General features: G+C 39.6%; 1 protein-coding gene across 1 annotated transcript in view; it reads right to left on the reverse strand.

Moving 5' to 3' along the window:
* Nucleotides 1–4901: 4901 nt before the first annotated feature.
* Nucleotides 4902–13604, reverse strand: part of PDE6C (phosphodiesterase 6C) — a 40363-nt gene continuing 31660 nt past the window's right edge. The window contains exons 16-22 of the mRNA XM_036336567.1: nucleotides 11192–11292; nucleotides 9643–9750; nucleotides 9491–9554; nucleotides 8119–8193; nucleotides 7919–8002; nucleotides 7395–7551; nucleotides 4902–4963 (exon numbers count right to left, since the gene is read on the reverse strand). Coding sequence (XP_036192460.1) covers nucleotides 4902–4963; nucleotides 7395–7551; nucleotides 7919–8002; nucleotides 8119–8193; nucleotides 9491–9554; nucleotides 9643–9750; nucleotides 11192–11292 — 651 coding nt within the window. The remainder of the gene's footprint in view (nucleotides 4964–7394; nucleotides 7552–7918; nucleotides 8003–8118; nucleotides 8194–9490; nucleotides 9555–9642; nucleotides 9751–11191; nucleotides 11293–13604) is intronic.

The following is a 13604-nucleotide window of genomic DNA, read 5'->3' on the forward strand; positions in this document are numbered from 1 at the left end:
GATGCTTTGGAAGTTCGTTAGTGCTATTGGAGACCCTTTCCCCATCCTTTGAATATCTCTTGAGTTACTTATCTACAACTCTTTCATCATAAGCTCCTAGAGCAGTGATGGCAAACCTCTGACACGTGAACTCATTTTTTGGTTAATTTTTCTTTGTTAAATGGCATTTAAATATATAAAATAAATACCAAAAATATGTCTTTGTTTTACTATGGTTGCAAATACCAAAAAATTTCTATATGTGACACAGCACCAGAGTTAAGTTAGGGTTTCTCAAAATGCTGACACGCTGAGCTCAAAAGGTTCGCCATCACTGTCCTAGAGGATGGAGCTAGTACACTGTACAGATTCCACTGTTCCTCACAAAAATCATTAAGTAGGTTAAGTATATCTTCAACTTCTTTACTTTCATTTGATACACTGGCATCCCTCTTTTGAGCACCTGTTTAACATTACTACCTATTTCTAGCTGCCTCTTTTTTCCCCCTTACCTTTCTGTTGCTTCCTTCTCACCTCTACCACTGAAGGGAGTTTGTTATAATCAAGTTTGATTTTTCAGTGTGTGTAATTTATTATAAAGCAAATACCATAGAGAACCAAATAATGTCCCAGTAGTCTGATACAGAGGATGTGTTCACAAAAGTTGACTCCAACAGAGCTTACACAATAAAATAATTTAACTAAATAATACAGTGTGCATAAGATAGGGCTTGTCTTAGATATAGTCATACAAGTATGGGTATACTTTATGCACAGATTTATTCTAAAATGTAACTTCTTAACTCGGGGTCCACACCTGCAAGAGTAATTGGTTGTGTTTCCAGAGAGCTAAGCACTCCTAGAATCTGTAAACTTCAGTGTCTATGTATTTTTGGAAGGAAGGCTCCATAGTTTTCATCAAATTTTCAAAAGTATTTATTGATTAAAAAAAAATAAAGACCCACTTTTATAAAGAGCAAAGGGGTGGATAGAGAGGAGAAGATGCATGATTTGATAAGAGTGAGGACATTTGGTATTGCAAGTATGGTCAATGGACAACTTCATTTGTAAATTTTGACATTATATATAATTACATCTAATTCATTTATACATAACTAGAGGCCTAGTGCATGAATTCGTGCATGGGTGGTGTCCCTCTGGGTGGCCTGCGGGGATCGGGCCAAAACCCACAGTCCAATGCTGCCTGCAGCTCCTACCTCCCGCTATCGCTTATGCCAGCCCCACTGTGCCTGCTGTGGGTTCCTGCCCAATCAGTCCCGATTGGGAGAGGCTCGCACCACCGCAGCAGCACTCGCCAGCCGTGAACCCTGTGTCTGGTGTCCTCCTAAGGGGAGTGGTCTGCAGGACTGGGCCGAAACCAGCTCTCCGACATCCCCCAAAGGGTCCTGGATTGCGAGATGGAGCAGGCTAGGCTGAGGGACACCACCAGTGCACAATTGGGGCCAGGGAGGGACCACAGAAGGGCTCCAGGGTGTGTCCAGCCCTTCTTGTTCAGCCCCGATCGGCCGGACCCCAGCAGCAAGCTAACCTATCAGTTGGAGTGTCTGCTCCTGGTGGTCAGTGCACATCATAGCAAGTGGTTGAGTGGCCTTAGCATACCATTAGCATATTATGCTTTGATTGGTTGAGCAGTTGATGTGTCGCTGGACGACTGGACACTTAGCATATTAGGCTTTTATTATATAGGACTAGAGGCCCGGTGCACAAAAATTTGTGCACTCGGTGGGGAGGGATGTCCCTCAGCCTGGCCTGTGCCCTCTCGCAGTCTGGGACCCCTTAGGGGATGACCACCTGTTGGCTTAGGCCCGCTCCCTGGGGGATTGGGCCTACGCTGGCAGTCAGCCATCCCTTTGGCAGCCCGGCAGCCCTCGGGGGATGTCCACTTGCCAGTGGGGAGCAGGCCTAAACTGCAGTCGGACATCCTTAGTGCTGCTGAGGAGGCAGGAGAGGCTCCCACCACCACCGCTGTACTGGTATCCATCAGCCTGGCTTGTGGCTGAGCAGAGTTCCTCCCATGTGAGAGCACCCTGATCACCAGAGAGCAACTCCTGCATTGAGCATCTGCCCCCTGGTGGCCAGTGTGTGTCATAGTGACCAGTCATTCCCAGTCCTTCGGCTGTTAGGGCCAGTTTGCATATTACCCTTTTACTATATAGGATAGAGGCCTGGTGCACGGGTGGGGGCCAACTGGTTTACCCTGAAGGGTGTCCTGGATCAGGGTGGGGGTCCCGCTTGGGTGCCTGGCCAGCCTGGGTGAGGGGATGATGGCTGTTTTTAGCTGGTCATACCCCCTTCAGGGTGGGGGTCCACACTGGGGTGCCTGGCCAGTCTGGGTGAGAGGCTGAGGGCCGTTTTCAGGCTGGCGGGTGACTGAAGCTCCCAACCTCTCCTTTTTTTCTTTTTTTTTTTTTTTATTCTGGGATTTATTTACCTTCTATGGCTGTCACTGGAACTGAGAGCCAGCTTTAGCTCTGAGGCTCGGCTCCAGCTCTGAGACCTTGGCTGCTGAAAGCAGGTCTCTGGTTTATTTGGGTTCTATAATTGAAACACTGTTGCAACTCCAGCTTGGCTGGCTGGCTGAAAGCATGGGGTTTGTTTAGCTTCTATATTTGCAACATTGTTTCTTAGACTGCAGCTCAGAGGCTGGCAGCGACAGGCAGGGAACCTTGGCTTCCTCCTTCACTGGAGCAAGCAAGCCTCCTGTTCACTTCAGCTGCATGGCTGCCGGCCGCCATCTTGGTTGGCAGTTAATTTGCATATCTCGCTGATTAGCCAATGGGAAGGTTAGCGAAGTTACGGTTAATTACCATGTTTCTCTATTATTAGATAGGATGGTAAATCATGGGAGTCATATTTTTAAGGAGTCTTTGAAAAGGCCTCAAGATGATGAGTTTAAATATTGATTCTCCCATAGACCTATTTCAAATTTGACTATAATGCAGTCAGTGGTGTGCAGTGAGCCATTGGTTTGGGATATGAAATGTACTTACTTATACTTACTCTTAAGTGAAGTTCCTACTTTTGCAGACCTTAAGAAGTGGCACATTTCTTCCCCACAGTTCACTTTCTAGTGAATGAGGAAGGGAAGTTGTTTGAGCTGACTGATATTTTTGGGTCTAAAATTACATAAAGCTAAAGAATAATTTTTTTAATGCAGCCTCTAAAATAACCCTAGAAGTGGAATTTCAAAATTATTTTAAGCAATAGAAATAAGATGTATAGTACCACTTACCCACTTAAATAGAAAACACTTATTTGGTTGTAGATATTGAGTTTTTTCTTCCTCAAAATATTAACTTACAGGCACTCCTCATTTATAAACCTGAGTGATGAGATTTATTAAAAATACTCGTATTTACTGAACACCTACCTTAACACTGGGCACTTCTTTAGGTGCCTGGGTAGCATTATGAACAAAACAGCCTAAAATGGACAAAAACTTTCATCTCATGGACCTTACATTCTTATGTGAGAGTAGCAGTCAAAATTCTAAGTACCTATCTTATAAAAATATAACAAATGGTGAGTTATTTCTTGGCTGCTTAAAATTAATATCTCCTGTTTAACAAAATATTAGAGGCTCAATCATCAATTCATTTCATTATAATTTAGATATATTTTGATTAAAAGTCTATGGTGTAATTATTATTATTTGGTCTGTTTTTTAATTCAGTCTATGGTTATAGATAAGTAAAGGAAGAAATGCTAAGTTTTTCTAATGTCCTGACATGCACCATGTACTAGAAGTAGTGGATTGTCCTTAGCATCTCTGGACAAGTACATAGAATCAATATATAGGTCTAATAATCATTTTTAAAAGTAACCTCTCTCGACGTCCTTCCCTATGGCTTTGATAGTAAAAGTGTCACATAATCAAATTACATTCTTCTGAATAATGCATAATATTTATCAGCTGGTTTAATTTGCATTAGGTTTATCCAGGTAATGTCTTATAAATAGATAATTCTTTCAATGAGAACACTAGATCAGAACATAAAATATTCTTAGTTACACATAAAATAAAAAATTTCAGACTTGTGGAGAGGGATGGGCATAGGATAAGACATAGTTTATAAGCTGCCAAAAGTGGAGTGGGCTTTACCATTCCATTATCAAGGGTAAAATGTAGAGGAAAGAGATGATAAGCAGCTCAGATTAAATAACCTTTGACTCATTTTGTTTTCTATATAGTATTTATATACATTATACATTTTATGCTGTATATACTCTTACAATAAGACATGTTGATTAGGTATTTTTAGTTCAGGAAGGGATTTGATTATAAATCACAATTATTAATGCTATGTGCTGAATTGTGTCTCCCCCCCCCGCCACAAAGGCATGTTGAAATAGAAATGCCCAGTACCTCAATGTACTGTATTTGGAGATAGGGTGTGTAAAGAGGTAATTAAGGTAATATGAGGTCATATAAGTGAGCCCTAATCCAATGCAACTGTGTGCTTATGAGAGATTAGGACACAGATACACAGGAGGAAGACCATGTAAAGACACAGGGAGAGGCTGGCCATCTACAAACCTAGGAGAAACCAACCCTGCCAACATCTAGAACTTGGACCTCTAGCCTCCAGAACTGTGAGAAAATAAATTCCTGTTGTTTTAGTCACCCAGTCTGTGATATTTTGTTATGGTAGCCCTAGCAGATGTGTACAATTAATAACTTTTAAAAAACACTCGTGCTCATCTTATTTTGCACTTTTGTAGAACTTTATTTTATCCTCAGTGTGTTTTTCCCTGATAGTCACAAGAGGAGCTTTTCTGAAGCCCCTTCTACTGTGTTACTTGATGGTTTGCTGAATGAAATTTGCTGAAGTTCTTTTGAATGTTTTCTCTTTTTCTTCAAGAGTAGAAACAATATTTGAAATGTAGAACAAGGGATCATACTACAACATTAGGCATGTTTTGGACTTTTTGTCATCAACACCATCTCCTGAATCTTCTGTAGCTAGTAAAAAGGAGAAAAGCAGTATTATTGGGAGTGTGGATACATAGTGTTTTTATTCTAACACTCTAATGATGTTAGTATTAACTTTATGGCTTAATTAGTTTTAGCTTATAGCAAATACTAAAGGCTTGACTATTTAAAAACTTAAATACATATTCAGAATTAGTCCACTTAAAAATAGAATCTAATAAAGAATTAGCCAATTATAACATCTGTTTCTTAAGAGAACCACTGAAGTACACAATCTGGGAATCTGAGTTGTTGCTTTGGGCTAGGCACAAAGCTTGTTGCCTGGAAATACAAAATAATGTTCCTAGTTCACAAAAACTTGTCACTGTAATAGGAAAAAGGTCCAGCAGTGATTTTTATGCACATAAAGTAGAGAAGATCCACACCCTATATAGTAAAAGGGTAATATGCAAATTGATCCTAACAGCAGAGCGACTGGGAATGACTGGTCACTATGACACACACTGACCACCAGGGGGCAGATGCTTAATGCAGGAGCTGCCCCCTGGTGGTCAGTGTGCTCCCACAGGGGGAGCTCTGCTCAGCCACAAGCCAGACTGATGGCTGCCAGTACAGCTGTGGTGGTGGGAGCCTCTCCCTCCTCCTCAGCAGTGCTAAGGCTGTCCCACTGCAGGTAGGCCTGCTCCCCACTGGCAAGTGGACACCCCCAAGGGCTCCTGGGCTGCTAGAGGGATGTCTGACTGCCAGCTTAGGCCCAATTCCCTGGGGAGCGGGCCTAAGCCAGCAGGTGGTCATCCCCTGAGGGGTCCCAGACTGCGAGAGTGCACAGGCTGGGCTGAGGGACCCCCCCGAGTGCACAAATTTTTGTGCACCGGGCCTCTAGTTCAATATACTGAATACAAATAAATAGCTAGCTAGCTAGATAGATAGATAGATAAATAAAAATGCCACGAGCCACTTAAAGGACCTGATACCCTATTACCCTGTTTATCATAAAATTGAGCGAAAGATTAAATTTTATTGTACTAAGAGATATCACTTGCTCAGTAATATTACCACTTTTGATATCTTTTTGTAGTGCAAATTAGATATTATGGCTTTCCTATTTAAATCCCTTTAATGACTTCCCCTAGCTCTTCTGGAGGACACATTCTTAGTAAGGCCTTCAAGGCAATACAACCTGGCAGGGCTGCCTGCATTACCAGCCTCTGATACTTTGCCCTGGTTACTGTCTAGTCTCCTTAAGTTCTCCAGTTGCACCAAGCTTATTGCCACTTCAAAGCCTTTGTACATATTCTCTTCTTTCTCTCCTTTCTGAACCCCACCTCTCTTTGCTTAGCCAGAGTTCAGAGTTTAGCATAAGCATCCTTCCTCAGGTACACACCTCATGCTTCCTCTGATAGTTAGATAACCAAGCACTCACTTATTTTAACATCTAGCTCCCCCATCTGTGAGATAAGGGCTCAGTGTCTCCCCAGGGCCTGCCTAACACAGGGCCTTCCTAACACAGGGCCTTGTACTGAATAAGTACATAAGTGGATATCAAGGAGTCAGAAATCCTATTTTTATTCTGTTGAAGGATATCCTTAGCCTCTTCAGCAAAAGACTTTCTCCCTCTTTAAAGTCTTTAAAATACTCTTAAACACAATAGAACGCTCTAAAAGGACTGTTGTATCTTCTGTTTTGCAAGACCTTTCCAGATAGAGATGAATTCTTTTTTAATAAGAATTTCTTACAAACTTTTTGAGTGCTGAACTCTCAAAAAAAAAAAAAAAATCTCATCGTATTCACATTCCACTTTAGAGATGACATTTTGAGACATCTGATGAGCTAATAATTGATCCTGAGTGTCTTACAGAGGTTTTCTGAAGAAAGTCTAACAAAGTGATTTTAAGAGTAGAGATTTCATTAGGAAAAATAGCCGTGGAGACATTTGAGGCGCAGGCAGGCTAAGTCTTGGAGTACCTGTTGACACCTCACTCAGCTGGCCAGCTTTGCTTTACATGTAGGGCTACCTGGAGATCTGTAAAACCTTCTCATTATATAGAGAAGAATATTAAGCTCAGAGAGGTTCAGCAAGTTGCTCAAAGTCTCACAGCGAATGCATAATGTTGGGACTAAAATTGTTGATTCCTTTGATTTCATGGTTTTCATGTTATTTCTAAAAACTCAGTATCTGCAGAGGTGCCTCAGGAGCCAACTTCTAGAGTGGATGAGGAAGCCTAGGCCCACCCCTAGCTCAATGGGACCAGCCCATTCCATCTGGAATTCTAAGGAAGGTCTGTGTGTGTGTGTTGGGGGAGCGGGTGGTTGGAGGGAGGGGAGGTAACCTGAAAATCACTAACATCTTAAAATTATCAGACCGTACAGTAAAGCAAGTTTAATATTTGTGTTTACTTTTTATGCTTTTGTCATGTGACTTCTGGCTACTTGCAAGAAGGAAAATCAAATTCCATCTAACCTTTTTCAGTCATGTTTCCTTCTTCCTGCTTTTTCACCTCCTCTTCCATTACCTTCACCTTTGCATCATATTCATCAGCCAGAGATTTCCACTCCATTCTGTTATTCTGAAGGCCATTCAGCATGGGGGTGACTTCTTGGTGAAACCGGGAGAACTCCTACAGAGAATTTCAGGTCAAAAACTACTTAAATTGTGTGGTTAATATTCAGTACTTTCCATATGCAGAAGAGCTCTAAGAAAATGTTCTGGTGTTCAGCGCTGCTAGGTCAAATTTAACTCAGTGCCTTGGGAACGGAGACAGGGGCTTCCTTTCCTGCCTGCCTAAGTCAATTTGCTCTCACCTGAGTTCTTTCTCCTTCCACTCCTGAATGAGAGATTAGGATAATACCGCAAACTACCTTGGAGAAATAAGGACACCACTAATGGCTTTTCATGTGGGGTCTTTTTGTATTTGGTTAACAGTTTGAAAGCAAAATTCTCATCCAGATGATTATGTATTTCACCCAAATAATTTGTTTACTTACCTTATATACAAAAGTACAAACAAAGTCAATAAATCCAACTTGAAGTTTAGGCAGTTCATCTTTTTTGTTTCTGTCCATCATAGGCTAGAAAGAAAAATAAACCCTTTAAAGATAGTTTTCTAAGGTTCAGCAAACAAAATAGACTGATTTGTATCAATATTTTTAAATAAATAGTGTGTTTTTTATGTCAAGGTCTTTACAATAGGTTGTTGCTGCAGCACTGTTCTCTCCAGATCTCCTTGTTCCCAAAATTCACTTGCAACTAGAAGTGCTACCTGCAAATAAGAAAGACTTGGTTCATGAAAGCAACTTATTAATAGAGAATCTGCATTGTATTAGTATGAATGACATTTAAGACAGGGTTTATAGTTACTGTTTAAAGTACCTCTGAGCATATTGTCATACCGCATGCTCTTTGGTTTTAAAAAGATGACATTTACAGATCGTATGAAAATGGGAAAGGAGAATTTCTCTTCTTATCAGTGTTCCAAACTCATTCTGGGAGTGCCTACCTCCTAGTTGCTATTGCCACCATCTCTCAACAGTGAAAAAGGGAAATGGGAAGATATTTAATTCCATTATATTATGCTTCAAGCTCTGGAATCTCCCAATTCCTTCTGTCCTGCTTCTATTAGCGTCTAGCATCTATCTGCATGTGTGATGCACACCACACTCACACATATGCACACAAAGGCTAGAACACAGCTTTACTTAATTACAGTGTGCAGATATTTGAGGGTTTATTTATATCCTTTTTAAAAACCCAATATCAAATTTATTGAACACCTACTAGCTGCCTTATATTGGCATGAGCCAGGCTTGCTAAGAAGAATGAGATGTGACATTTTTCTTTAAGATGCTCACAGTTCAGTGAAGGCAGTCATGTACTAGTATACAGTGTGGTAAGTGCTATAACAGTAATAGTATGAATGTTATGGAACAAGGAGAATGGAGTAAATTTAAGTTTAATAAAGGGGGGAGATTGTGCACTGAAGAAGGGATTGTAGGAAAGAGAAAAGCACTAATGATTCATCCTCATGCTGATTTATCACACAATCCCTGAATAACTGTACGTAAACTTTTCATTGCCTGTCCAGTGATAAGGAATACTTTCAGGAAAGCATTTTCTTTCCAATATTCCCTCTACTTGTCTTGTTCTGGGGCCTGATCAAAAAGACCTATTGTCTTACATTTGTGAGCTCGTGAAAGCAATTTGCCTTTTTTCATACCCAACAGGGAACATTTTATCTTTGTCTTAACTTCTCAAGTTCCTCTTTCCATCTTTTTAAATTATAAACTGATTGCTTGAGAGCACAAGTCCAGGGTAATGGAAGATAATAGCTTCATATAAGTGATATATCATAATTAATTTAGCCATCCTTCTATTCATGGACATTTAGATTAGTTCAAATAAGTGATAGCTATAATATCACTTGATAACTCTATTGATAAACCAGAAGGAGAATAATAAATGTGTGTGTGAATAAATGTCTGAGGTTACCCGATATACTCTCGTTCCCTTTTACGTGGGACCTACGAGTGTGACAGAAAAGGAAACATAATTTTATTCACCTGACTTTGAACCTCCCAGGGCTTCGTTATAGCTGACAAGTCACATGCAGTCATCATCATTGCCCTTTGGAAGAAACAAAAATTGTTAATACAGAAAGAAATACAAAATAAGTGATTTTTACCAAAATAGGAATAAAATTCTGACTACTCACATGATGATCTCTTTTTTGGTTGGATCAGTGGTTATGTATTTGATGGCCTCTTCTTCAGTTTCCATTTTTTCACAGGCATCAACAATTTTTTGAAACATGGTTCTCTTCCTAAAAAAAGATGCAGCTGTGCGATAGCATATAAGACCAGAGGGTAAAAAGGTATCTTTAACATGAGCTTTTCAGATCTCCTGAAGCACAGCCAATGACTCTGTGGGTGGACGCCAAGGTAAGAAGTTACATTTTATAATATGTCTGTGCATAAAGTATAGCCATGTTTGCATGACTGTATCTGAGACAAGCTCCACGCACACTGTACTATTCAGTTAAATTGTCTTACTGCGCGTAAGCTCTGTTGGGTCACCTTTCACAATGAGGTGTAAAATTGAAGATATGCAAACCCTACAGCAATTTCATTTCTAGGGAGAGTTTTTAGGAAACATATATCCAAGGACATACAATTTAGTATTGTGGGCAATTATGAAAAATTTGAAATAATCTAAATGTCCGTGAATAGAAGGATGGCTAAATTAATTATGGTATATGCATACAGTTGAATACACAGTTCAAAGGAATTAACTGGATCTCCATTTACTGCCAAGGCAAATCTTTAAAAGAAAATGTTGCATGTAAAAAGCAAGTTGCAGAAAGGTATATACAGTATGATACCATTTATGGGAAATTTTTAAATATACTTCACAATACCATATAAAAACATGGATGGAAAGGAATACACAAATACACATCAGCCTCTGAATGGTCATGTCTTTGAGGGAGAAAGGAGGGGTCTTTCATGGTGGAGTGTGTGTGTGTGTGTGTGTGTGTGTGTGAAAAATCTCATTTCTATCACTTTTTTTCTCCTTTAAAAAAAAATAAGACAGGTATGGAAAAATCTTAGCATTTGTTGAATCTGAGTTATATTATCCTAAGTATCTGTCTTCATGTTTGAACTATCTAATATTAAATTTTTAATTAAGAAGGATCAGAGAGGCACAATTTGATACTTCCCATCAAAGTCATTAAATATTTGGATCCTATAACTTGTTCACTTTGTTCTAATCCATTTTCACCAAGCAGTTTTATGGTTCACTGATAAGAAAATATGCAGAAGCTTGAAGTATCTGGTCCCTGGTAACTATTATTATAATAAGTAAGCTGGTACTCTGCTGTATATAACTCAGAATTCTGGGAGTTTGGTTAATTTGCATCAGTATCACCAAGATTGTTCATCTCCCAGACTCCGGACCATGGTGAATTCAGGACAAAAGCCACCTCATGAGGTTGTGTGGGATCACCCTTCTGGCAATGTGACAATCTTGCTGAATATTCCTCAACTCAACCTTTTTCAGATGAACTATTTAATATTACAGGCTTAGCTTTTAAAAGTTTCCAGATGTCTAGAAATTCACTGTCATGCATCTTGAAGGTGTTTTATTGATAACCCAAAAGGAGACTAATAAATGTGTGTTTGAATAAATGTCCTTCAAGTTTATTGCAATGGACCATTTATGGAAGGCAGAACCACACAGGTATAAGGAAGTTCTGTACTTACTTGAAGTATAAAGCCAGGTCAGTTGCTATTATTGCAACTTCAAACAAATGAATAACTGTTTCAAACTGGCGTTTATTTAGGTTCTGGAAGATGTTTAAACTCTGTAAGATGAACATTCACAATAAAGTGCAATCATTAATTTGCCTGTGATTCAACAAACAAACCAAACTATGCCTAAAATAAAGATTATTTACAGAGAGAAGAAAACTAGGTCTTCCACTGTTTTGCTTTCAATTTTTGCTTTCACTGTTTGCTTTCAATTTTTGCATCTTGGATTAAGAAAACCTCTCTACTTTGAGTAAGTAATTTACCCATAAAAATAGATATTAGCAAACGTTCATGTAATCAGTATAAGATTTTGAAGTAAATAAAAGTGTTTTCTTCCAGGACCATTTAAATAATACTAATAGGTTTAAATATGTGCTTGTATTAATCAAAGAGCTTTAATAAAGAATATCTGGGAGAAAACCAAGATGGCGGCATAGGTAAATACCGGAGTTTGCTGCCTCGAACAACCACTTCAAAAATACAACTAGAAGACGGAAGGGACATCACCCAGAACCACAAGAAGGCTGGCTGAGGGGAAATTCTTCAACTAGAAGGAAAGAGAACGGCATACCGAGACTCAGAGGAGGTGCAGTGCGGAAAATACAAAGATCCAGTGCGACCTGCCCCACCCAAGCCCTGCCCAGAACCATTTGCTGGATAGCCTCAGGCAAAGGCTAGATTAGCACCTCCCCAGAGGACAGAAATTTTCCCACTGCAGACACAGCTGATTCTCACAGCCAGTTGGCCTGGAGGTCAAATCCCCCCAGTATTAACTACAACAATCAAGGCTTAACTACAACAAGACTGCGCACAAAGACCACTAGGGGGTGCACCAAGAAAGCATAAAAAATGCGGAGACAAAGAAACAGGACAAAATTGTCAATGGAGGATATTGAGTTCAGAACCACACTTTTAAGGTCTCTCAAGAACTGTCTAGAAGTTGCCGATAAACTTATTGAGATCTACAAGAAATCTAATGAGACCCTCGATGTTGTGATAAAGAACCAACTAGAAATTAAGCATACATGGACTGAAATAAAGAATATTATACAGACTCCCAACAGCAGACCAGAGGAGCGCAAGAATCAAGTCAAAGATTTGAAATACGAAGAAGCAAAAAACACCCAACCGGAAAAGCAAAATGAATAAAGAATCCGAAAATACGAAGATAGTGTAAGGAGCCTCTGGGACAGCTTCAAGCGTACCAACATCCAAATTATAGGGGTGCCAGAAGATGAGAGAGCGCAAGATATTGAAAACCTATTTGAAGAAATCATGACAGAAAACTTCCCCTACCTGGTGAAAGAAATAGACTTACAAGTCCAGGAAGCACAGAGAACCCCAAACAAAAGGAATCCAAAGAGGACCACACCAAGACACATCATCATTAAAATGCCAAGAGCAAAAGACAAAGAGAGAATCTTAAAAGCAGCAAGAGAAAGAAAGTCAGTTACCTACAAGGGAATACCCATACGACTGTCAGCTGATTTCTCAAACTCAGCAGGCAAGAAGGGAGTGGCAAGAAATATTCAAAGTGATGAATGTCAAGAACCTACAACCAAGATTACTTTATCCAGCAAAGCTCTCATTCAGAATTGAAGGTCAGATAAAGAGCTTCACAGATAAGGAAAAGCTAAAGGAGTTCATCACCACCAAACCAGTATTATATGAAATGCTGAAAGGTATCCTTTAAGAAGAGGAAGAAGAAGAAAAAGGTAAAGATACAAATTATGAACAACAAATATGCATCTATCAACAAGTGAATCTAAGAATCAAGTGAATAAATAATCTGATGAACAGAATGAACTGGTGATTATAATAGAATCAGGGACATAGAAAGGGAATGGACTGACTATTCTTGGGGGGGGGAAAGGGGTGTGGGAGATGCGGGAAGAGACTGGACAAAAATCGTGCACCTATGGATGAGGACAGTGGGTGGAGAGTGAGGGCAGAGGGTGGGGTGGGAACTGGAAGGAGGGGAGTTATGGGGGGGGGGAAAGAGGAACAAATGTAATAATCTGAACAATAAAGATTTAATTAAAAAAAAAAGAATATCTGGTAGATGTCCAACTGTTAGATATCCATGTTGAATTACCTACCATGTAATTTCAGAGTGATCACAGGAAAATTTTCAGGAACTGTGAATTACACTAGTACTCATGTGTGTGTATGAAAAATAATGAAATTCTCCCAAGATGTTCTCCAAATGTATCCTTGCAATAATATTTTACAAAGACTTAACTAGACCTTTCTTGAAAGAGTTTCCCACTAATGATCTCTTCACATATGGATTGGCTTCCTTTCTTAGTGTTCTAGAAAACTAGAGTATAAAGTTGGGAGTGGTTTTTAAAAGATCTGATATTCC

The sequence above is a fragment of the Myotis myotis genome, unplaced genomic scaffold (genome assembly GCF_014108235.1).
Source record: "Myotis myotis isolate mMyoMyo1 unplaced genomic scaffold, mMyoMyo1.p scaffold_m19_p_15, whole genome shotgun sequence".
In the NCBI taxonomy this organism is placed as follows: Eukaryota; Metazoa; Chordata; class Mammalia; order Chiroptera; family Vespertilionidae; genus Myotis; species Myotis myotis.